Genomic DNA, 21,204 nt, shown 5'->3' on the forward strand with positions numbered 1-21,204 from the left:
CATATTGTAACTGTGAACATGTACTGTTTGTTAAAACAGTTTTGAAAACGTTCATTCACGTGTGTATTACAGCCAAGATAAAGGCAGCATGAAGATGATCATGCTGACAAAGCAAGACAACAGTCAGGTAGAAGTACAAATCAGTTTTAAGAAGCTTTAACGGATGATTTCCCAGAGATCTGCTCTGAACTCGTTATGTTGGGTTTGAATTTTTCAGATCAGCTCACTGCAAATACGATTCCTGCCCTCTATGACTGTTTGCTACTCTCTGGATGTTTCCTTTGTCTCCTGTCTCGTCCACACAAAAATAAACATGGTAAACAGTCAACACAAAGTAAAGCGTTACATTAATTTTGCAGCTGCAATTTCTGTCTGTTGAGATTTCTTCATGTTAAAGTTGGTTGCCTTTTTTTTTCTGTAATTCCAGGATGCATTTTATTTAGTCGAGGGGATTTGTGAGAACCCAGAGAGGTAGGCTATGTCTGAGTGAGTTTTATTGTGATGATCAGCCTTTGCTTACCGTTCAAACATTAAACTTTTTTCTTGCTCTTCAAATAGTCGAAGCGAGCCAGTCGCTTCTGTGGTTGTTCGATCCTTCACAGAGGCTTTACCTGAAAACAGGTACCTAATTTATTTCAAGTTTATGACATTATAGTCTATATGATGTTGATGTAATTTGACTTAATGTGACTACTCTTCATTTCTAGGCTGAGCAGGCTTCTTCACAAACACATGTTTGAAGAGGCTGAAAAGTTTGCCATCACATTTGAGCTGGATTTAGAGGTAATTGAGTTTGTGTAACTGCAAGCTTAGATTTGTGATTTATAGATCATTATGAATTAAAAACAGATGTAATATTTTATGATGAAGGTGGGAAGCGTTGCATGGCTCTGACAAATGATCTGACAGGTGCTCTTCAATGCAGACCCTGATTAAGACTGAGAGCCGATACACATAAGTCTGTTGTCTGTGTGCTGGAGTTTTTCGTGTTTGTTTGTTTTGCCAGTGTGTGCAGAGACTAAATTTAAACTACCACTTCAGCAGCAGGCATAATTGAAGATTGGCTTTGTCATTTTTAAGTGGTTATACTTGCACCACACAATATATTTAGCTGGATTTCTGAGGTTTTGGTTTTCAGTATCTATTGTTGTCGCTGAGCGGTGCTTCTTATAGTATTTTGTCATCCTAATCAGTGCTGAATACAACAAGCACTCCTGTTTTTGTTCAGCTTGTCTATAAGGTGAAGCTTGACTTTGTGCTGGAGCAGCTGGCCTCTGCATCAGTGGGCGGTTATGGAGAGGATGTGTGGTCTGAACTGGTCGAAGAAGCCAAGACAAACCTGATGAAGATCACAGTGAGTATTATAACAGTACTGTCATCACCCTGCCAGGTGATTGGGCAAGTTGCGTTTACACCCAAGTTTGTGAATGCAAGATCCCCAGAATGAGGTGACGTAGGACTTTGAAAATGGAGGCTGAGGTGTAGCACTGGCAGCCGCCAGCATTTTATTTATTTATTCTTTTTAATCTGGTGTCAATTTACTGTTACAGAATATTCATATAACTACAGTGGGGGAAATAATTAGTATTTGATCCTAGTGCTGTTCGATATAACGATATATATCGGATGATGATATAAAAACGTCTATCGTTTCAATTTACGCTATCGTTTGTTTCGTGGTGTCGCAAAATAAACTGTTTACAGCAATATTTTTTATCGTCTTGATGGTCACTGTAGAGGCTATATTAATTTCTTAAAGTTCTCTCTTTCTCTTATATTTTATATAACCACACTACGGAAGGACAAGCGCCTGTTTTTATGCGTTGTGGTTAGCAACAACGACGGTAACACCATCGCGTGTCCGCTTGTTTATGTTCCACATAAACCTTTCACAATAAAGCTCAAGATCCTGTTGAGACTTTTCAAAATAAACTGAATCACGTGAAAGAGCAGATTATTTACGGATTAGAAGTAAAAAAGAGCCGCCAGGTGCTAAAAAATAAACCTTAGACTCAAATGTTAGAACTGGCAACCCGCAGCACGCTGTGTAATAAATACTCACAAAGAAAACGGCGGCTGTTACAACTAATGTCTAAAAATGTATCGTTTCAGCAAAACACTCGACTCCAGCTACATGACGCGCAGCTGGAAACACTTCACACAAGACGAGCTGCCCGAGATTCACAGAATTTACAGAGAATGTTACATTTTTGTGATTTATATCGTTATCGGACGATAGAATTCTTATATCGGGGTATGAGATTTTGGTCATATCGCCCTATTTGATCCCCTGCTGAGTTTGTAAGTTTGAAAAAAAGACATTACATAAACATTATACATTGATTTTCATGTCATAGAGTGAAATAAGGATTTGCTTCCCTACAGCCCAGCCAGAGTTCTGATTTCTTGTGTCAGTCAATTGATTTCAAAAACACTTGTTGTAAATGGAGAAAAAATATAAAGCTGTATATAAGCTCCATGGAAGGTTTTATCTCATGATGTGAGGATAATCGCGAGAAAGGTGATCAGTCTGGCCAGAACTACATGGGAGCAGCAGGAAGTGGTGTAATCAGATGAAACCAAACTAAAGCTCTTGGGCATGAACTTGATCCACCTTGTTTGAACAGAAATGCTGAGTGTGACCCAAAGAATACCATCTCCACAGTCAAGCACAGAGGTGGAAACAAAACATACCACCATTGCAGCAATTGAGTGGCTAAAGAAGAAGCACATTAAGGTCATTCAGTGGCCTAGCTAAATCTGCTGAAACAAGAAACCTAAAGGATTTAGAGAGTTTCTGTAAAGAGGAGCCAAAATCCCTAATTTTTGTGTGGAAGGCCTGGTGACCAACAACAAGAAACATCTTAACTGCTGTGCTTCCTAACAAGGGCTTATTTCGGTTAGAGATTAAATACATATTTCACTCAGTAACATGCAAATTAAAGTAAATTTTTATGTAATGTGTTCATCCCGGATGTTTGGTTGATATTTGTCTCTATCTATTAAATGAAACTATGATAAAAATGAAAGAATGTTCATTTCTTGAGTAGTTATTGAGTAGCAACTGTTTATTTATATATATGTATTTTTTCACGTGGTCTAGGATGAGCAGTATGTGGTGGAATACTGCCTCAAGGCCCCATGGCCGACCTTTGAGACAGCAGAGAAGATGCTAAACCACGCTGCCACGCGATACTCCTCTTTACAGATCCAGGAGGCTTTGGGCAGACTGGCCACCTTCTGCAGTCTCCACAGTGTGGAAAAATTCAAGTAAAATCAATGTCTTAGTGTCCAATTCTGAATTATTTTGTTATACAGAGTTTGTTTGTTTGAGTACAATTTTGAGTGGTTTTAGTTGGTTACTTTACCATCCACAGTGGAATCGCCTGGATTGAGTTTCTGAACAGCACTGATGATCTCGGAGACATCCTGTGCCATCTAAGAGAAGGAGACATGAAGGGTGCACAGCTTCTTTGGCTCAGATATGAGGTCATTATTATATCACCACATTTATATGTGTAGAAACTTTTCGTACATCATTAAATCCACCGGTTAAATCAAAAACAGTGGTTATTGTTTCGGCAATGGCGTTAAGGTGTGTTGCGATGTTTTGTGACAGGGCCAGATTGCAACCAAGTTCGGTGAGAGCAGCCTTGAAGCCATCCTCAGTGCCATCCCAGAGGACCTGCCCTCACAGGATCTCTGCCTGTGGTTCAAGACAGTTTTTGTTCCCTTTGTGAGGAGAGTGTTACCACAAGGACAGGTAGGATACAGTCCTGCATTCCTAAATACTATTGTCTCTAACGTATAGTGGTATGCTTAATAAAGACACTGCCGCCATATCCCTGCAGAGAATCCTGGCAAAGTGGCTCGAGCAGAAAGCAAGAAATCTGGAGCTAACAGAAAAGGTAAAGACAAAAGGATATTGATCTGAAATGATTAAATAAAACCAGGCTTCTCAAGTCATCCACAACTTTAGAGACCTCTAATTTAAATGAGTTCTTATATGGACTTATTTATATAAACTGGGAAATGTATTTCAGCTTTATCCCATTATGTTGTTAAGTGGACACAGATATTTCCCTGTCTCAGAATAGGCCTTTGAGAAGTCTTGCACTAAATGCACATTATTTGTTTTCAGCGTGCTTGGCCTCAGAATGGGTTGGACCTGGCTGTGCTTGGACTGCCCTCTTTATGGACATGGATGAAATCTGTAGGTTTTTGTTTTGTTTTTAGGCTAAAATGCAGCTTAATTAATATGATGTTGTGTTTAATTTCCTGATAATTATTTGATTGATTGTTTTTTGTTTGTTTCTTTTGTTTTTTAAGGATAACAGTAATTGTGTAGAAGAGGTGGAAAACCTCAAATCCCTGGTGTCCAACCTACGTCAGCTGCTGGACCTACATCAGAAATACAACTGCTCACTTTCCCTTTCGGTCTTTGAAAAGGTTTGTCTTTTTTTAATATCTACCCTGCTGTAAGGGGTCGGTTGCTGTGTCTGGGTCAGCGGCAAGGAGTGGGGGCCCTGGTGGTCTGATCCCCAGCTTCTGAAGCTGACTACTGCAGCATTATTTTTTGTAGAGGATGTGTTTTCTTGATGTTTACTGCATTATCTTCTTTCACAATTTAAAAGAAGACTGTGTGGAGTGTGGCATTTTTCATGCTGGACAAAGTGCCAGCTCCGGAGCTAATCGCCGCCACAGTGGAAAACAGCGTCAGGCCGTACACTGAAGAACACAAGATTCCTTTTGATGAGCTACTTCTGCAATACATCAAGGTAAAACTCCATTGCAACCTCATGCACACGAGGAACTAGTTTATCAAATACTCAATGGTGTTTGTGTTTCTCCCCCTAATCTTCACTAGGATTTGCTGGATCGCTGCAGTTCTCAGACCACGACACTTTTCACTGAATGGGAAGCTAAAGCAGTGGCCGTGCTCGGCTGCATGACTGACACTGATGTAGGTGACTGTTACTGTTACGTGCTACACAACGAGACAATTAATGTGCACAAATATTTGAGTGAAAAATCAGCCTAGCAGCCAGTGGGAGCTGTAAAATCTCACATCATGGTGTTCTCTTCCAGCTGATGGTTGATGCCGTGCTGGAGATCATGCAGAAGGCTGTGGTACCGTGGAGTAATGTGGTGGAAAAACTGGTCCAGCAGTACCTAGAGATGGATGGACCAAAGTATGATTATATCATTGTCTCCTTCAAGTACCTTTAACCTCCTAAGACCTGAACTCTTTCATGGCATGCATTTTTAACTTTTCTTTGCTGTTTGTGCTGATTAGGACCTGATGAATATAAAAACAAAGAATTATCTTTTGACCTGATTTTGCTCTACAAGGGCCTGATATCCACATATGAGGACATTGGTTTTAAATTTCAATACAACAGCGGCAGTATAATGTCCTCGTAAGTGGATATCTGGCCCTTGTAGAGCAAAATTTAGTATTGTGGTCTAGACAACCTAAAATGTGATGTCCACATATGTAGATACCAGGTCCTAGGAGGTTAATGTGAGACACTGAATAAAATCCCTTTTCTTTTTTTTAAAGACAGGAGCTGTTAAAGGAGAGCTACCGTCTGATGGAGATTAGGAAACTTCTCAGGGGATACGGCATCCGCAACTTCAACCTGTCTAACAGCACCCAAATTATGGTATGTATGGACTGCTCTATGTAATATGCAACTTATTATCTGTAAAATAACCTCAGTTTTTCCGCAGACGCTGATTAGATACATCCTCAAGCAAGACTTGCCAATGTCCTTGGAAGACTCGTTGACGTTAGCTGAGGCGTACAAACTGCCAACATCCCAGATAAATTACCTGTATGTCATCCACCTCATAGGCCAAGGCAAGGTATGTAAATCCTCACAGGAGTTTTTAACCGCATGTTACTGGCTAATTTTGCTTTTCTGTGTTCCTGATATTTTTGTATGGGACTTTTTGTACTGTTTTTTTGCAGACTGAGGAAATCTTGACTCTCCTGAAGAAGCTGCCCTCTGCAGAGGCAGAGTGTGTGATTGAGCGTCTCACATCGTGGGCCAGGATGCAGCTGGAGGACAAAGAACACATATCTGATGAGGTACAGAAGGGAAGACGTCACCTTTGTGGAAGTGCATTTTATGCTTATTTATTTTTAAGGTTCAATTAAAGTGTTGCATTTTAAAAGAATTGAAGTCATTCTAGCTAAACTTTCCTTTGCAAACATTAAATTTCTTTTGCGTCTGCATAACCTTATAATCGAAAGCTTAAGATGGCAGCAGGAAACATTGGAGGTTGTTATGGTAACCATATGATCATTTGGTTTGAATTGAATTTCCTCTTTGATAGCACAAGAAACATCAGATGGTGATAGCTCAGGTGATGGTGGAGACTCTGAAATACCTGCATATAATCCAAAAACGTAAGTAATATTTATGACTCGTTCCTCCAGCTCTTTGGCTGACTGAAGGAAGTTTCAGAAAAGTCTCTGTGAGCTAAAATTGTTTAAAACGATGTGACACTGGTTTTCTATCCGAGGCTTTTTGAAAAGATACGCAATAAATGTGCACCTGATTATTCAAGAGTGAATCCGGGCCTCGTGTTTCATTGCAGATGATGCTCTAAAAAGCGTCGAGTGTGAGAACAACCTCATCATGTTCAAGGCGATCGCCCACCTGCAGGTGAGCTTCATTTAACAAATGTTTTTCAGCATTACTAAATCTGTTATTTGATTTTGTTTTAAACTCCAGACTTATTATCTTTCTCTTCTTAAGGAGGACTTTGATATTTTTTTCACTCCCTCCAACTATGAGGATCCAAACATTCGAAAACAGATCCAGGAACATCACATCACAGCGTACGAAAACACCCGTGGCCGCCGTTCATGTAAGGGGAAGGCCACGACAACTCCAGTTGTAGCAAACGATCCAGATGGCAAGACCAAGACGATCTCCACAGAAGCTGGTTTGCGCCGTCTGGGGAGGCAGCTGCAGCGCACCGAGCAGGAGCTGTGGTCCGACTTGGCCTTGAGAGCTCTGAAAGTTGGCAAAGTTGACAAGGCGCTCAAGATCCTGAGGTTTGCATGTAGAAACTGACAGAGCCAGCTTTTTTGTTTGGTTTTTAAAAAACCTGGTGCATTATTTAAACATTTAAAACTTGCTTGTAGTCATATTTGCACTTTCTCTCTATGTTTTCAGTGAGCTGTATGAGCACCACTATAACAGCAGCACAGGGAAGGTTTTGTTTACTGCTGCCAAGATGTTATGCCATATGCTGGAGGCGGATGTCCCCATGGTGCTTCCTGATGACATGGATTTGCCAGCAGTGATTCATGATCTGGCCTGTCAGGCTATCACCGTGTGTCATTCAGGTAAAGAACACATGCAAGCATCACAAACGTTCAACAGTATTTCACACAGGTGAAAGTTGCACTAAAGTGACTCAGCCCTGGATCTATAGTTTTACTGTAAAATATATTTTGCTGTAAAAAGTGAATACATGCGTGATATCAAAGTTTGACAGGATTTTTTTTACCCTAACTATTTTAAAACAAATAAAAAAAAAATACAGTTATCACTTATCTTTGTCTGGTCTTTTTAAAGCAGCTGCCTTTCCTCAGCCCGACAGAGTGAAAATATAGTTGGTTGAGATGTTTTTGTTTTTTTACCCTCAGCCAACAAAGGCTGGTGGGGTTTTGTGGTTACTCTGCTAGATGAGTAGGTGAGCAAGTGACAAAGACACTTACATTTTTAAATGTGATAAACCAGAATGAAGCAAAGTAGCAGGTCCAACATGATATCATATGTGTATCTACTCGAGGCTGAGGGATACCACTACCTGTCAGTAGTCTTTTGTCTTTATGACTGGTACAGAGGTGGTGTTCATATTTAAAATCAAAGTGTTAAATTACGTGTGAATGCTCTTAAAGCCAAAACCTCAGGCTTCAGCCTGCTCTGAATGCTAAATGACTCTGTAGGACGTCATTGAGAGATGCACTTTTTAATATCTTCTGTTTGTGAGGGGCATCCAATCACAAAATCAACTTAAAGGGAGAGTCAAGATGTAAAAAAACATCTAGAAGAAGGAATTTTTTTCAACTGGTCTAAGTGAGCATAACGTGTCTTACCTTTTCATATAATTTGCAAGTTTGCAAATTCTGAGGTTTATCTTGTATTAACTGTTACAGATCTTCTCCTGGATTGTCTGGAGCTTTGCAAATGCACACGGTTTGCTATGGATGTCTATCATCAGTGTCAGTTATCAGACAACTATGGCTTTATCGTCAAGGTCAGTATCTTCCTACCTCTCATCCAGTGTAAATCACATAAACCAGTAGAACAAAGAAAACATTTCAGATGTTTAAACTGAAACTTTTCACGACTTGATGAAAAACAATATTAGTGTGTTTTGAATTTGATGACAGCAACATGTCTCAAAAAGAGGAGGATGTAGCAAAAGGCTTAACAGCAACAGGCCAGTAACAAGATTTTCTGTAAAAAGAGTTTCAGAGATTGAGGTGCTATGGAATTGGCAGCTTGCATATCTGAAAAGGCACCATCAATGCTGGAAGGTATATACAGATTTTCAAATAACGTGCTCCCATATGTAAGCGGGACTTACATATTTCAGTGAAACAATGCTAAGCTGCATAGTGGAGCTTTTACAACAGCATGGCTTGAAGGTGAAGTTGCAGGTGCAGAACTGGCTTCCCTGTAGTCCAGACATTTGAGCAGCTGAAAACATTTGGCATATCATGAAATAAAAAAATACAACAAACCAGACTGCTGAGCAGCTAGAATCCTATATGAGACAAGAATGGGACAACATTCCTCCACAAGAAGTCCAGCAGCTGGTCTCTTGAGATCGCCGATGCTTATAGACTGTTTGGGGTGCTACACTGTGGTAAACGTGGCCTTGTACCAAGTTGTTTTGTATTACTGCCATCAAATTCAAAACAAGCTCATATTTTCCATGAAATTGTACTTTTTCTCAGTTTAAATATTTCATATGTTTTCTGTGTGATTTGAATGACATCTGGGTTCGTGAGATTTGAAGATCATTGCCTTTGGGTTTTACTTATATTTTACACAAACTTTTTGGACATAGAATTGTATATTCTAGCCTCTTCATTTTTTTTAATGATTTATTTGTTGGTAGACATCTAAATTATTATCATTACAAAATTCTAACTGTGAATCTCTTAAGCGGATGGTAAGAAATAATCCATGATTTTGATAAACGTGCATTTATTTAATGCGTCTCTCTCACAAAGCTGCGGAGTGAAGCGAATGTTTTCATACTTTTTAACCTGTGCACCGTTCCAGGATTTGACACCGGAGGCAGAAAAAGACCCGCAGTCTCAGTGGAGTTTTCAAGATGTCTTTAATGAAGATTGCATTGTTCTGGACCCAGTGTCAGTGCTGCCTGTCCAGTATGAGATTACCAACTGCTTGCTGCCTATTTCTCAAGGTAAGAAATTCTCAGATTTATTTTCTCTTAAATGTTTTTTGGTTTTTTGGGGGTTTTTTTTAAGCTTGGCAACTTTTAGTGGTCTATGCCATTGATTTTAACTACTGATATTTATTTAATTTTGCAAACTGATTTGATCGTATTACCTTTATGTTGCATATTTCTCATGCTGCCTGTCATATAATGTCTATAGCCCTTTGGCCACCTTTGACTTTATCAAAAAATGCTTAAATATACTTGACTTGTGTTATTTTTACCAGAAGTCTTATTATAACTTATGACCTTTTTTCCAGATACCAGATTGTACTCCCTGGACTGTTCCTGTCTGTCACACTGCTCATTTGAAGATGGTAGATTTGAAATTAAAAAACGTCCTCTGCTTTCTATGTTTTGTTTTTTTATCAAATTGCAGTTTTGTATGTTGACCTGATGTCTCATCATGCATGCAGGTTCAAACTACCTGCAGCCGCTCTTCGGTCCCCTGGCCAACATGTTACAGATGTTACAGGAGTGCAGTCAGCTGGAATTGGCCCTCAGAGTGCTGGTCAACGCGTACGGCAGCTGCCTGCAGCACGTCACCTCAAACGTCATGGATATAAAGCTGAGCCTACAGGTACAACTGCGATATTCACAGCGGTGCTTGTTGTGTTTCTGAAGACGTTATACTGAAAATGATTGTTATCTCCTCTCAGCTTTATGACGCACAAGAGCTTAAGAAGTACAACCTGTGCCTGAACGATCACAGGAAGACAACTACGTCTACTCTGAATGCTGTGGCTGTGCCACTGTTGAACAAGGTGAGTCAGCCAAGTCCACAAAACCACAAAAATTCTGTAGTAGATAAACAGCATTTTTGGTCTATTTTAAATAGCCATCTATGTTTCTGTCTATTGGCTACAGGTGTTAAACTGGAGGGTGGTGGATTGTGATTTGGCTATTGGTCTCTGTACACTCCTCTCCAAAGCAGAAGTCTTCAAAATACTGTGGAAAGTTATTGACAACACCTGGCAAAACTATGACAAGATTTTGGTAAGCAATAAAATCTCTTATTTTTAAAAAATAAATTTAATAAAAAAAAGTGTTTTATTGTTTTTAGTAGGTGAAATTTAAGAGAAAGAAATGGGCAAAAACTGACTTTATTATTTCTGTGTCTCAGTTAGTGAGTCCATAAATATCAGACTTTGTCATATCGTTTTGTTTTTTCCCTTTGACTACAGAAAAGATTCAGCTGAAGTTTGTCTAAAGAACCTGAGATTAAACACTTGGGAATCAGTTATATCAAGCAGTTATCAATTTTGTAGAAAAAATGAAAAAAATAAAAATCGATGTTATATTCCAGAAATCCCTTACGGTGTTTTATTCTTCCAGGCTGTGGCGAGGATTGGAGCAAATCTCTGTAGTTTATATAACGAGGCAGAAGAACAGAGGAGGTTTCTCTCTGTCATCACTGATGCTGAGTGGGGAATCAAGCTTGGCAAATTGGAGGTAATGAAGTATTTAAATCAGGTGGTCAAAGGTACTCTGGTCTGAATAAATGCAATGCTCACATTAAAGGAATACTTAGAAAACACATCAGGTCTCAATGGGAAAAATCATGCTGATATCTACAGTGATATGGACTAGATAATGTGTTACATATGAATGGATGCCGCTATGTTTGATCAATATTAATTCAAAGACAGCCCCAAAATCAAAGTCCATTTTGCAAAAATGTCAGTGCAGCAACTCTGAATAGTACTCAGCAGTTTGTATGGCCCCCACGTGCTTGTGCCTCACCACATGAGGCTGAGCATTGTCATGCACCAGGAGGAACCCAGGACCCACTGCACCACGGGGACATGGATTTTATCCTGATACCTAATGACAATCAGGATACCACTGCCTAGCCTGTAGAGGTCTCTGCCTCCCTCCATTGATTTGCCTCCGCAGGCATATCACTGACTCACCACCAAACTGGTCATGCTGAACGATGTCACAGGCAGCTTAACGCTCTCCTTACCCTCTCCAGACCCTTTCACTTCTCTCACATGTTCTGAGGGTGAACCTGTCTTTCATTTGTGAAAAGTGGTGGACCTGAATTCTGGTATTCATAGCTAATACCAATCAGGCTCTATGGTGCCAGGCAGTGAGCACAGCGCCCAGTAGAGAACATTGTGCACTCAGGCGAGTCCCATCAAGTCTGTTTCTGATTGTTGATCAAAGTCATTCACACCAGTGGCCTACTGGAGGTAATTTTATAGCTCTGGCAGTGCTCAAACCTGCTTTTGGGTTAAAGACCTTCTATGGTCCTGTCCAGCTCTACTAGAGTAACTGTCTGTCTCCTGGAATCTCCTCCATGCTACTAAAACTGTTCTTGGAGACAGCAAACCTTCTGGCACTGGCACATATGCATGTGCCATCCACGAGGAGTTGGACTACCTGTGCACCCTCTGCAGAGTGCAGGTATTACCTCATGTTACCAGCAGTGACACTGACGCTAGCCAAATGCAAAACTAGCAACAAAAGAAAAACAGTCAGAAAAGACAAGGAGTGGAAAAATGTGGGGGTTGTTGCCCTACTAGTGCACCTGTTGTTAATTTTAATAACGCCAAAGCAGCTGAAACTACTTAACAACTCCCCCCTACTAAACTGACCTAATGTACTCTGATTTAAAAGTGTTCCTTTAATTTTTTGAGCAGTGTAGGTCTATAAAGATTTGTTTAATTTTTTGTGTATTTCATTCTCTCTCCCTGTTTTGTGTCACTTCATATCTGTTATTGTGCGTCTCTCTCCCAGATATCAATCCAGCCAGTGTTCCGTCAGCGGTCTGAGATGAAGAGCACTCTGATCCCTGTTTTAGTGAAAAACAAGAGAATCACCCCAGACATTATCCTCCAGTACTGCAGGTCAGCTCCTCCTGTTGTCGCTTTTGACCATCTAACATGTTGGACAAATGTGTCTGGACTGTGTTTAAATGTCCACCCTGTCTTGGAGTGCATGTATGTGTCACGCTCAGCTATGCTAAAAGTTGTTTTTTTCCTTTCTGCAGCACCTACAATCTGGAGCATGATAGTGTAATCAACCAGTACATTACCACCTTACTGCTGCTCCAGGAGGATGAGGAAGGTGCAGGTGATCCAGCTGTCGGTCAGGAGGAGGCGCAACCTCTGTCTCACACTGACACGCTGGATCGAGTCCTGCAGATCATCCCAATGTTACACAACACCAGCAAGCTCACAGACAACCTCTGTGCTGCCATATTCAAGGTCTTTGTATTTAAAATGTAGTATACGCTAAAATTATCTGTTTTTAAGACTTTTAAACATTAAAAAAATAAAATTCCAACCTACAAGAATCTGTTGAGCTGATCTGTAAAACGTTTCCTCTCATACAGCTCAGCCCATACAACTACGAGAGAATAGAAGTGGTGCTGAAGATCATACAGGCTGCAGATGAGAACGTGACCAGCCTCTCTGTGGGTCAGGTAAAAACCAAACACACTGGCATATTCAAGCCTATGTAGTTCACTGTGTTCAAAATGAAATGTTGGGACTTGAAACATTTGACTTTAAACCCACAGGCGATGGGTCTCCTGCAGCATCTGAAGTCCTACACGCGAGTCTCTCCTCCCACAGACGTGGAGCACACGCATCTTCTCGAAACCGGTCTGCTGCCAAACCCCCTTTCCAGCAGCAGACTTCCCTTCCACCTGCTTATGCAGACCAAGCATTACTGGAAGATTATCTGTAAGTTAACCACTGTTACCTTTTCACACCTCAGTATTAATGCTCATAAACTTATCTTCATCACATCTGCAGTGGTAGAAAGTTGTTATAATGTAGGTGTTGTCTAAAAGGAAGTAATTTCAGCACTTCTCCTGAACTGTGAACATGTTTGCACACTGGCATCTATTACTTTTAAAATAATAATTATCATAGACCAGAAGCAAAAAGCTCCATTTGTGGTCAGTATTTACTTTTAAGGTTATTGTATTGTAAGTGGACATCAATAACTTAAGCTTATTATATAATATTACAATACAGTATATTTCTAACTAACTAGGTAGCTCATTCTCTTTAATCATAGTTTTAAAGACATTTTATTAAGGTTTGACCTTATTTGACCTGGAAGAACAGGCCAGAGGTCAAAAGTGAAACACACCGAAAATTTAAGAATTATAGTTCAAAGGCTTTGGTTGACTTAAGCCAATTTTTAATGGATTGTTAACATGACCCCACTCTACACTCCAACAAAGTTTTTATCATTTTTCATTAAAAGCCTTTTGAGTTACAAACAGAAGTATACTGGTAGGGTTGATGAGATGGTTTAAAACTGATGAAGTTAAAATATTCTTCTTTGTTTAGGTCCTGAGCTCAGCGAGGAGACCTTCCCCACACTTCTGCTGATTAGCAAACTCATGAAGGTAAAGCCACGCTAATCTAAACCACGGCCTTAGTCTGTTTAATCACAGAAAATATTCTTTTATTCATAAAATGAGGTAATTTAGGCTGTTAAAACCATCCTGTTGCTCCACAGGTGAGCCTTGACAAGCTCTACATGTCAGCAGCAAACCATGTCTTTGAGAAGAAAATGAAGCCGTTAATCTTAGAGCAAAGGAAAATGGGTCAGGGGCGTTGTCAAAACAAGGAGACTTTCAAGGTGGCGAAGACTATGATGAAGTACATCAAATGTATCCAAAGCCCGGAGTGGGCTGCTGCCACGGCCCACAAGATAACCCAGGAGCTTCCACCAGGTTTGAGCTGCACGTTTGACTCTACGCTGGACTGTGAGGGGTGTTTGTATAGATGCACTTAGCTGTTTCCTCTTCTCTACAGGCTATGAGAAGACGCAGTCACTCAGGTTCTGTTTGGCACTTGGAGACACTTGGTTAAAGGATCCACACCTTGATGTCAGTCTTTGAATTGTTCACATTCTGAAATGTCTCAAATGCCCATCTAAAAAGTTTTTTACACATTAGTTGATGATTTTTTTTTCCTCTCCTTCTCCTCCTCTGACCTCACACAGGAGGTAGCACGGGCCAGAGGAGACACCTTTCTGTCCAAGCTGAAGCTACAGTTTCAGCGCTCAGCCACTGAGAATACTTTAATATCCAGTCAGCTGAACAGCCCAGAGCTGATGAAGCTCTCTGGGCTGCCAGGCAGGCTCATAATGGCCCTGTACGAGCACAGCAGTGTGGAACAGCGTTACAAAGAGTCAGGAGGTCAGACGTATCCAGGTGAGCACACTTATCAACGCAGTAGGTAAATGAATGCTCCCTTTTTTCCTAAATATATAACCAGGTCTCTCTATTTCTCAGATATACATGGTGCAGTTAAAGAAATAGCCACAGTCAATAATGTGGATCTTCTAAAAATCCGTACCATGTTGTTAGAAAAATGGATCTGCAAGACGGGCCCGGCTGTGGTCAAGGTTTGTCAGTCGTAGCTTTATCTTATCTCTCTGCCTTTTTATTGTTTTGTGTATTATCAGATTTGCTGCTGTGTGTTTAGTGCAACTAAACTTTTTTTCTTTCTTCTTATTTAATTAGGATATTGGGAATAGTGACTGTGTCAGCAACATTGAGGAGGACCCAGACTTGATGAGGTAGCGCAGTCACTTTTTCCATTCTTACTACTTTTCTTTTTTCTTAATGATAATTCGTTAAAACGGGATAGTTTACCTTTGAGTTACAAAGGATGTTAGCAGTGACACTGCAGTGTGTCTTCTGCTCAGCTGTCAACTCTGCCCTCATAGGCAACCACAGATCGAGACCTCAAAGCTCACATGTACGACAGAGCAGCCGCAGACATGCAAGTGCAACCCTAAGATATCAGTTACTGTTTACAGAGTGCTTTCTTTCTTTCTTTCTTTCTTTCTTTCTTTCTTACAAAAGCCTTTAGCAGCGCCCACAGATGTTGCATGCATCTGCAGTATGAATGAAATAAAGATTTCTTGGTTGCTCTAAATTCTCTCTGGCTCTGTGTTGAGAACCCACTGGCGTAGTCATTCTACTCACTGTGTTTTTAATGCTTACAGGGTGGTGTACATGCTGCAGTCCTGCTCGATGCAAGATGCCGTCCGTCATCTGAGCCCTATCTTAACTGCAGAAACTTGGGTGCGTTTAAACGGAAAAAAACAAAACAAAAGCAATAATGGGGGGAAAATCCAACTAAATCTGTGTTTGATTTCCCTTCTCTAGCCGCTTAGCACATCTGGGCCTCGTCTGACCTTCTGCCATCGGACTCGAGCGCTACTCTGTCTCGTCCGCCTCGCTGATGCACCCATTCTGGAGGCTCAGCTGCAAATCCCCATCACCAAAATCCCGTAAGAATCCATGAAAAGTTAAACGGTACCTGTATGGCCTGTAGGTCTATAGTAACTAATGTTTCTCTGGTTTCTATTCATATGCAGATATTACCTGAAGTGTTACATCTTTGTCTCACAACTGGAAGCATTAAACATCCCGTACACAGTTCAGTCCTTCCTCAGTAGTCCCAAAGAGGGTTTAGTTAAAGGGCTTTGGAAGAACCACAGTCATGAGCCTCAGGTACTTTCTCACAGACAACATTCAAATTATCCCAGCTTGTTTCCTCACTTTTACTTCATTGGGTTAGAAATGTCAGACACAAAACCGGAAGCACCTTTTATCCTTTCAGGCTGTGCGGTTGGTGGCAGACCTGTGCCTGGAGTACCAGATTTACGACCCTCAGCTGTGGAACAACCTGCTTCAGAAGCTGCTCGGCTTCAACCTGGTGAGAACGTGCATCACGCTTTTATTCAAAGACCCAAAAAACAAGTAGCGTAAAATGAGAGGGTTTTTTTCTCCAGTACTTGGAAATATTTTCAAGCTGAAGATCCATAAATACATTATTCCTAAATAGAAGCTGGGTTGTGTTTCGGAAGTAACACCTGAATGTAAATATTTCTCTTCCTCAGATCAGCCACCTCCAGAAGGTATTGGAGGCAATAGTGGCTGTTCCGGCTTTGTGGGAGGTAATTCATCACTTTTATTTCACAAATTGAAAAAAGGCATTTTTTTCACTTGGAAAACCATTTTCTCTAAAGTGTCATAAACCATAAATGCCTAATGTCTTTACAGTAATGCAGCACTGGAGTTGATGCTCAGACATTTGTGCAGAGCATCGGCTTTGGTTGTTTATGTGTTTGTTGGAACGAAAGCAGTGGCATTGCATTTGGTAGAGCACGGTTTAACCACTGCACCACAGGATGTCCGGTGCCAGAAATAACTTTCCAGTTTGACAACGAGTAATTATTTTATTTGTGCTCCGCAGATTTCAAGTTTCTCACGGACCTGGAGGAGCATGATACTGGCACCTTTTGTCTCAGGTACGACGCAAATGACTGAAATTTGCTTGTCTTGGTGCTCGTTGATGTTCAGATATCCACTTTCTTCATATCGGAAACTTTAGCCCCAAACTTGTTCACCCTGCAGGCTTAAGACTTGTACAAACAAGTTACATGTGTCTTGTTCCTCTTTCATTGGCAAGTAAAAGATGAAAAATTACTTTATGTTGAAATGTTTTGGCAAGAGTGGTGCAACTTTAGGCTTTGTGTATAGTTACAGCAATGCAACCCAATAACAGAAAGGCATGTATGAGGTAAGACTGCCCATCATGAGCTGTGGTCAGTAAAAGACTGGGTTAATAACTCTACCTTATGAGCCACAGCTTCCCCTTGAAAAGTCAGAATAATGAGACTCGTGAGTAAGGGCTTTAATGCAGGTTCATAAAAATAAAAAAAACCGAAGAAGAAAAGTAGGAGCTGAAGTTTATTTTGCTGCTTTAAACTTTTTCGAGAAGTCTTTCTCTTAAGCCTTTCAGCATCAGAATTTCGAAACCACCCATAAGCAATTCCCCAAAACCAAGACAGGCTTGATCAGATCTAACAACAAATAATGCTGTGTACGCCACTTCATACAAGTGAGCTGTTTCTGAGGCAAAGCTGATAATGGGGTGTACTAAAATAAGTATAAGGGCAAAAGAAATTATATATGCAACAGTGATTTTTTTTTTTTAAAAAGAAAGAAAGAAAAGAAAACTTAGATTAACTTAAAGAAGAGAAACATGTCAGCTCTCTAAGAGAGTAGTGCAAATTACATTGAGAAATAACAGGTTTAGGCAAATCTGAGAAACAGCTGCAAGAATAATACAGACTTATGTGAGTTAAATCTGACAGATGTGCTCATCTGTACAGTACTACTGTTTTATAGAGGATGGTAGGGATGATTACCTGAAGCAGGGTCAGTGCAGATCATTAATGTGGACATGACGGTATGCTGTCACTGAGTATAAGTTCCCTGATAGTAACTTCACTAGCTAACTGCTTCCTATGAAGCCTTTTAAAGTTGACGATGCATGTGTGCTCTGCTCTGTTCAGCTCTTCTTTTAAATGCAGTTGTTTGTTTGTTTGTTCTTATTTTTTGGCACCAGCTTCTGTTCCTCTGAGTCCAGATCAGCAGGCGATGCTCTACAGGACATTTGTTCTCCTCCTCAAGTATGCCTCACTCACATTCAGCTATAACCACCAAACTGATTCTTTCATGGACTTCTTGTGTTTGAATAGGGCAGCATACTGTGCGTACACTCTTTATTAATTTAAAAGCAAAAATAAAGCTTGATACAACTTTTTCAATCAGGGGCCCGTTCTTCGTACCTCGCTAAGTAAGTTAGCTGGATTAGATTGTTGACGATTTCGCGTGATCTTGGATCGTTCGGTTCCCCGAAGCTCATCCGGGACTTGCTGTCATAGCAACAGAGCCGTAAGCGTAAACCTGCTCGGGAGCAGGTTTACTTTATGTAAACAGGATTAGATCGCGGCCACGCAGGTATGTCCGCTTCATTTATACGAAAGCAACAGCGATATTCCACCACTGTTTCACCATAAATAAATAACATCAATGTAACTAAAGATAATGCAGCACTTGATCCTTGTATTGATGTCACACAGATACATACAGGTCATTTCCTAAAAAAGGGAAATGTACTATTAACATTCTATTACATGTATGTGATTATTACAGATGTAATTCATATTTCAGAGTAGCAATTGCAAATTACTTCGTGTAATCAAGATGAGAGACCACGGCTATAAAAGCGAAGGTGGATTTGGGAAGCCTGTCGCAGCCATGTCCTGCGGAAGGTGCAAGATTGATAAGGAGAGTTTTCAGAATTCAGCGTATATTGCGGGACAGACAGGATCCTTTAGCTCAGCGCGACAGTGTGCTCATAGAGAGATATCGATTTTCCCGTGAGGGTATTATTTACTTAACCAACTTGTTGACGAGGGGGTGCAGGACCACCACCTGTCTTTTTTTCCTCTGCCCTTTTCTTGGTTGCTGTTATGAACAAACTAACAGAGTATTACAGGCCAGTATTACCTTGCCAAGAGACGAAAAGCAATCTAAGAGATAAATATTACCATTCTGTAGAATACTCCTGTATTCCACTTTTACTTGTTCCCATGTTCTTGTGGGTCCTGTTGTGGCTCTAATGTGAAAGGGGATATAATATAACATATTATGATATAATATAATGCCATATGATATTGGACAATATAGTGTCATATGATAGATCTACCCTACCGCCTACTGGTGTTGGCCAGAGGGGCCGATGGCGCGATATGGCAGCCTGGCTACAACCGTAGCTGCCTCCACCAGTGTGTGAATGTGGGAGTGAATGAATAGTGGTATCGTAAAGCGCTTTGGGTGCCTTGGAGAAGCGCTATATAAACCCAATCCATTATTATTATTATTATTAAATTACCTACGAGTTTGATTTGTCAGCAACTTTCTGCCAGCCCTCTCTCCTTGCTTTTGCAGCCTTTGCAGTGTTCTCTTGCGTTTTAATTAAACTCTGAAACTCCTGAAATCCCTCACTCATGAGTTCTTGCTCTGCTGCCGGAAAATACCGAGCACGCCCCTTCGACATTTTCGCCGACCAATCAGCGGGTTGCCGATCACTGTTTCTGCTATCGATGCGTAGCCCCTTTTACGACACCCAGTGATCGCGCATTACTTCATCCAGCTGTAGTAATCGTCAACAGCAGGTGTGTTCGGGGAACCGGATTAGCGAGCTCACGGTTAGCGCGATGATTTGATCTTGGATGTGTCATTTGATCTTGGATGTGTCATTTGATCTTGGATGTAGTAAGCGACGTACGAAGAACAGGCCCCAGGACTTGAAAACTCTGGCTGTGCTACAAAAACAAAAGAGGCCTTGCACGTAGATAAAGATGCAAATACTCGATAAGACTATATAAAGTGTTCACACTTAAAATATACTGGTCAGCAAGTGTTTTTAAATAGGCATTATACATCAACTATAATAGAAGCTCAAACAAGAGATCTAAAATGAGGTATGACCTGTGGACACGATGCATGCTGTTGTGCATCTGTGCATTGATGGTACAAGTGTTGAAGAATTGCTCTTCCATACTGGTTGAGTACAGTCAATGAATAGTCACCGGTTGTGCCTGCCTTGAAAAAATTGTATGTTCAGTAGGTGGCATATTAGAAATAAGTAAGCTAGGGATATGTCAGGATATGCTCCTGATCCACAAAGACCTGTCCTGTGTGGACAGGTATTGTCTTGCTAAAACAGGATGTGGTGCTGCTGCAAGAATGGTACAAGTACTGGTTGGAGCACCTCATCCCGGTGCCTCAGTGCAGTCAGATTTCTTCTGAGAACGATCAGGAAATGCAAGGCTGCTGCAGCAGATGCATGCAGGCATCCAGAGTGCCAGTAACTCAGTCAGCTTCAGTCAGCTGTGGCACCAATGATCTTATACATGCTTGGGGTTTTGTTTGTTTGTTTGTTTTAGTTTTTTTGGTGTTCTGAGACAAGTGGCTTAAAAATGCAGTAAACTGAACCCGTGTGTAGTTCATTTGTGTTCAATAAATAGATTTCCAATGCCATCACTGACTAAAACCAGTCAGAACCAGGAATTGGGGCACATCTGTATGCTGTGTTTTCACATCAGCAGCCATGATTTGATTCAGAAGAACAACAGTTTCATGACACATGACATCATCACAGTGAATGAGTGTAAAAGGCTGTGTTTTGTTCTTAATGCAGTGATGTAGGTCTAAACTGCAATATCATGTACTTGTATATATGTTTTTCTCAGTTTAGATAAGATATTAATAATGAAAGTTGATATTGAATGTAGGTGGATTGTTTTGAGTCAGCAGTTAATGAGGTCACTGCCTGTTCTGCCCTTTGTGTGGTCTTTTGCTTATTTTATCTACGCTAATGTTTCCCTATAAGGAAATTATGTTTGCCACTGCTGGCCTATATACACTGCATATGTTCTGTATGTACTTTGAATGCTTGTATAATTGTGTTTTTCCAAAAGACACATAAAATATACGCTGGTCAAACAATAATTAAAGGAACGCTAATCAGAGTATAGCATCAGGTCAGTTAAACGTCTGGGTCAGTTCAGTAGCAGACGGGGTGGTTAATCAGTTTCAGCTGCTTTGATCTTAATGAAAACTAGAAAAATTTGCATTTCCTGCGAAAATGCTGTGTGGATGCCTTAACGCTGAAGATTTCTGCTGAAAAGAGCTGAAAAAGTTGAAAAAAAACATTGCCCTAAGCAGGATTCAAACCTGGCCCTTCTGGTCTCAAGGCAGCTACTCATCTCATTGAGATTCTCACAAAGAAGATGTGGAGAGACTGACAATTGTGCTGAAATGAGCAGAAGCGGCTGAGAATTGTGCTGATAAGAGGTGAAAAGGCTGAA

General features: G+C 40.6%; 1 protein-coding gene across 2 annotated transcripts in view; it reads left to right on the forward strand.

Annotated features, from left to right (window-relative positions):
* Positions 1-21,204, forward strand: part of kntc1 (kinetochore associated 1) — a 31,506-nt gene that overhangs the window by 3,422 nt on the left and 6,880 nt on the right. The window contains exons 12-57 of one of the 2 annotated variants that reach the window (XM_005916272.3): positions 73-127; positions 218-316; positions 428-471; positions 559-621; positions 708-783; positions 1,229-1,354; positions 3,104-3,270; positions 3,378-3,489; positions 3,620-3,763; positions 3,852-3,908; positions 4,142-4,213; positions 4,330-4,449; positions 4,638-4,778; positions 4,868-4,963; positions 5,089-5,192; positions 5,564-5,666; positions 5,734-5,868; positions 5,975-6,094; positions 6,343-6,415; positions 6,607-6,674; positions 6,768-7,069; positions 7,191-7,363; positions 8,180-8,280; positions 9,318-9,462; positions 9,756-9,812; positions 9,912-10,075; positions 10,155-10,259; positions 10,363-10,491; positions 10,831-10,947; positions 12,238-12,347; positions 12,491-12,707; positions 12,836-12,925; positions 13,022-13,187; positions 13,806-13,864; positions 13,978-14,194; positions 14,277-14,350; positions 14,467-14,677; positions 14,759-14,871; positions 14,990-15,045; positions 15,478-15,556; positions 15,641-15,765; positions 15,853-15,988; positions 16,098-16,193; positions 16,378-16,434; positions 16,734-16,788; positions 17,892-17,955. In XM_005916272.3, coding sequence (XP_005916334.1) covers positions 73-127; positions 218-316; positions 428-471; positions 559-621; positions 708-783; positions 1,229-1,354; positions 3,104-3,270; positions 3,378-3,489; positions 3,620-3,763; positions 3,852-3,908; positions 4,142-4,213; positions 4,330-4,449; positions 4,638-4,778; positions 4,868-4,963; positions 5,089-5,192; positions 5,564-5,666; positions 5,734-5,868; positions 5,975-6,094; positions 6,343-6,415; positions 6,607-6,674; positions 6,768-7,069; positions 7,191-7,363; positions 8,180-8,280; positions 9,318-9,462; positions 9,756-9,812; positions 9,912-10,075; positions 10,155-10,259; positions 10,363-10,491; positions 10,831-10,947; positions 12,238-12,347; positions 12,491-12,707; positions 12,836-12,925; positions 13,022-13,187; positions 13,806-13,864; positions 13,978-14,194; positions 14,277-14,350; positions 14,467-14,677; positions 14,759-14,871; positions 14,990-15,045; positions 15,478-15,556; positions 15,641-15,765; positions 15,853-15,988; positions 16,098-16,193; positions 16,378-16,434; positions 16,734-16,788; positions 17,892-17,955 — 5,193 coding nt within the window. Of the gene's footprint in view, positions 1-72; positions 128-217; positions 317-427; positions 472-558; positions 622-707; positions 784-1,228; positions 1,355-3,103; positions 3,271-3,377; positions 3,490-3,619; positions 3,764-3,851; positions 3,909-4,141; positions 4,214-4,329; positions 4,450-4,634; positions 4,779-4,867; positions 4,964-5,088; positions 5,193-5,563; positions 5,667-5,733; positions 5,869-5,974; positions 6,095-6,342; positions 6,416-6,606; positions 6,675-6,767; positions 7,070-7,190; positions 7,364-8,179; positions 8,281-9,317; positions 9,463-9,755; positions 9,813-9,911; positions 10,076-10,154; positions 10,260-10,362; positions 10,492-10,830; positions 10,948-12,237; positions 12,348-12,490; positions 12,708-12,835; positions 12,926-13,021; positions 13,188-13,805; positions 13,865-13,977; positions 14,195-14,276; positions 14,351-14,466; positions 14,678-14,758; positions 14,872-14,989; positions 15,046-15,477; positions 15,557-15,640; positions 15,766-15,852; positions 15,989-16,097; positions 16,194-16,377; positions 16,435-16,733; positions 16,789-17,891; positions 17,956-21,204 lie in introns of both variants that reach the window. The other variant, XM_005916271.3, reaches the window with a different exon arrangement.

Source organism: Haplochromis burtoni, unplaced genomic scaffold (assembly GCF_018398535.1).
Source record: "Haplochromis burtoni strain Fernald_Lab_line unplaced genomic scaffold, NCSU_Asbu1 Contig_18, whole genome shotgun sequence".
Lineage (NCBI taxonomy): Eukaryota > Metazoa > Chordata > Actinopteri > Cichliformes > Cichlidae > Haplochromis > Haplochromis burtoni.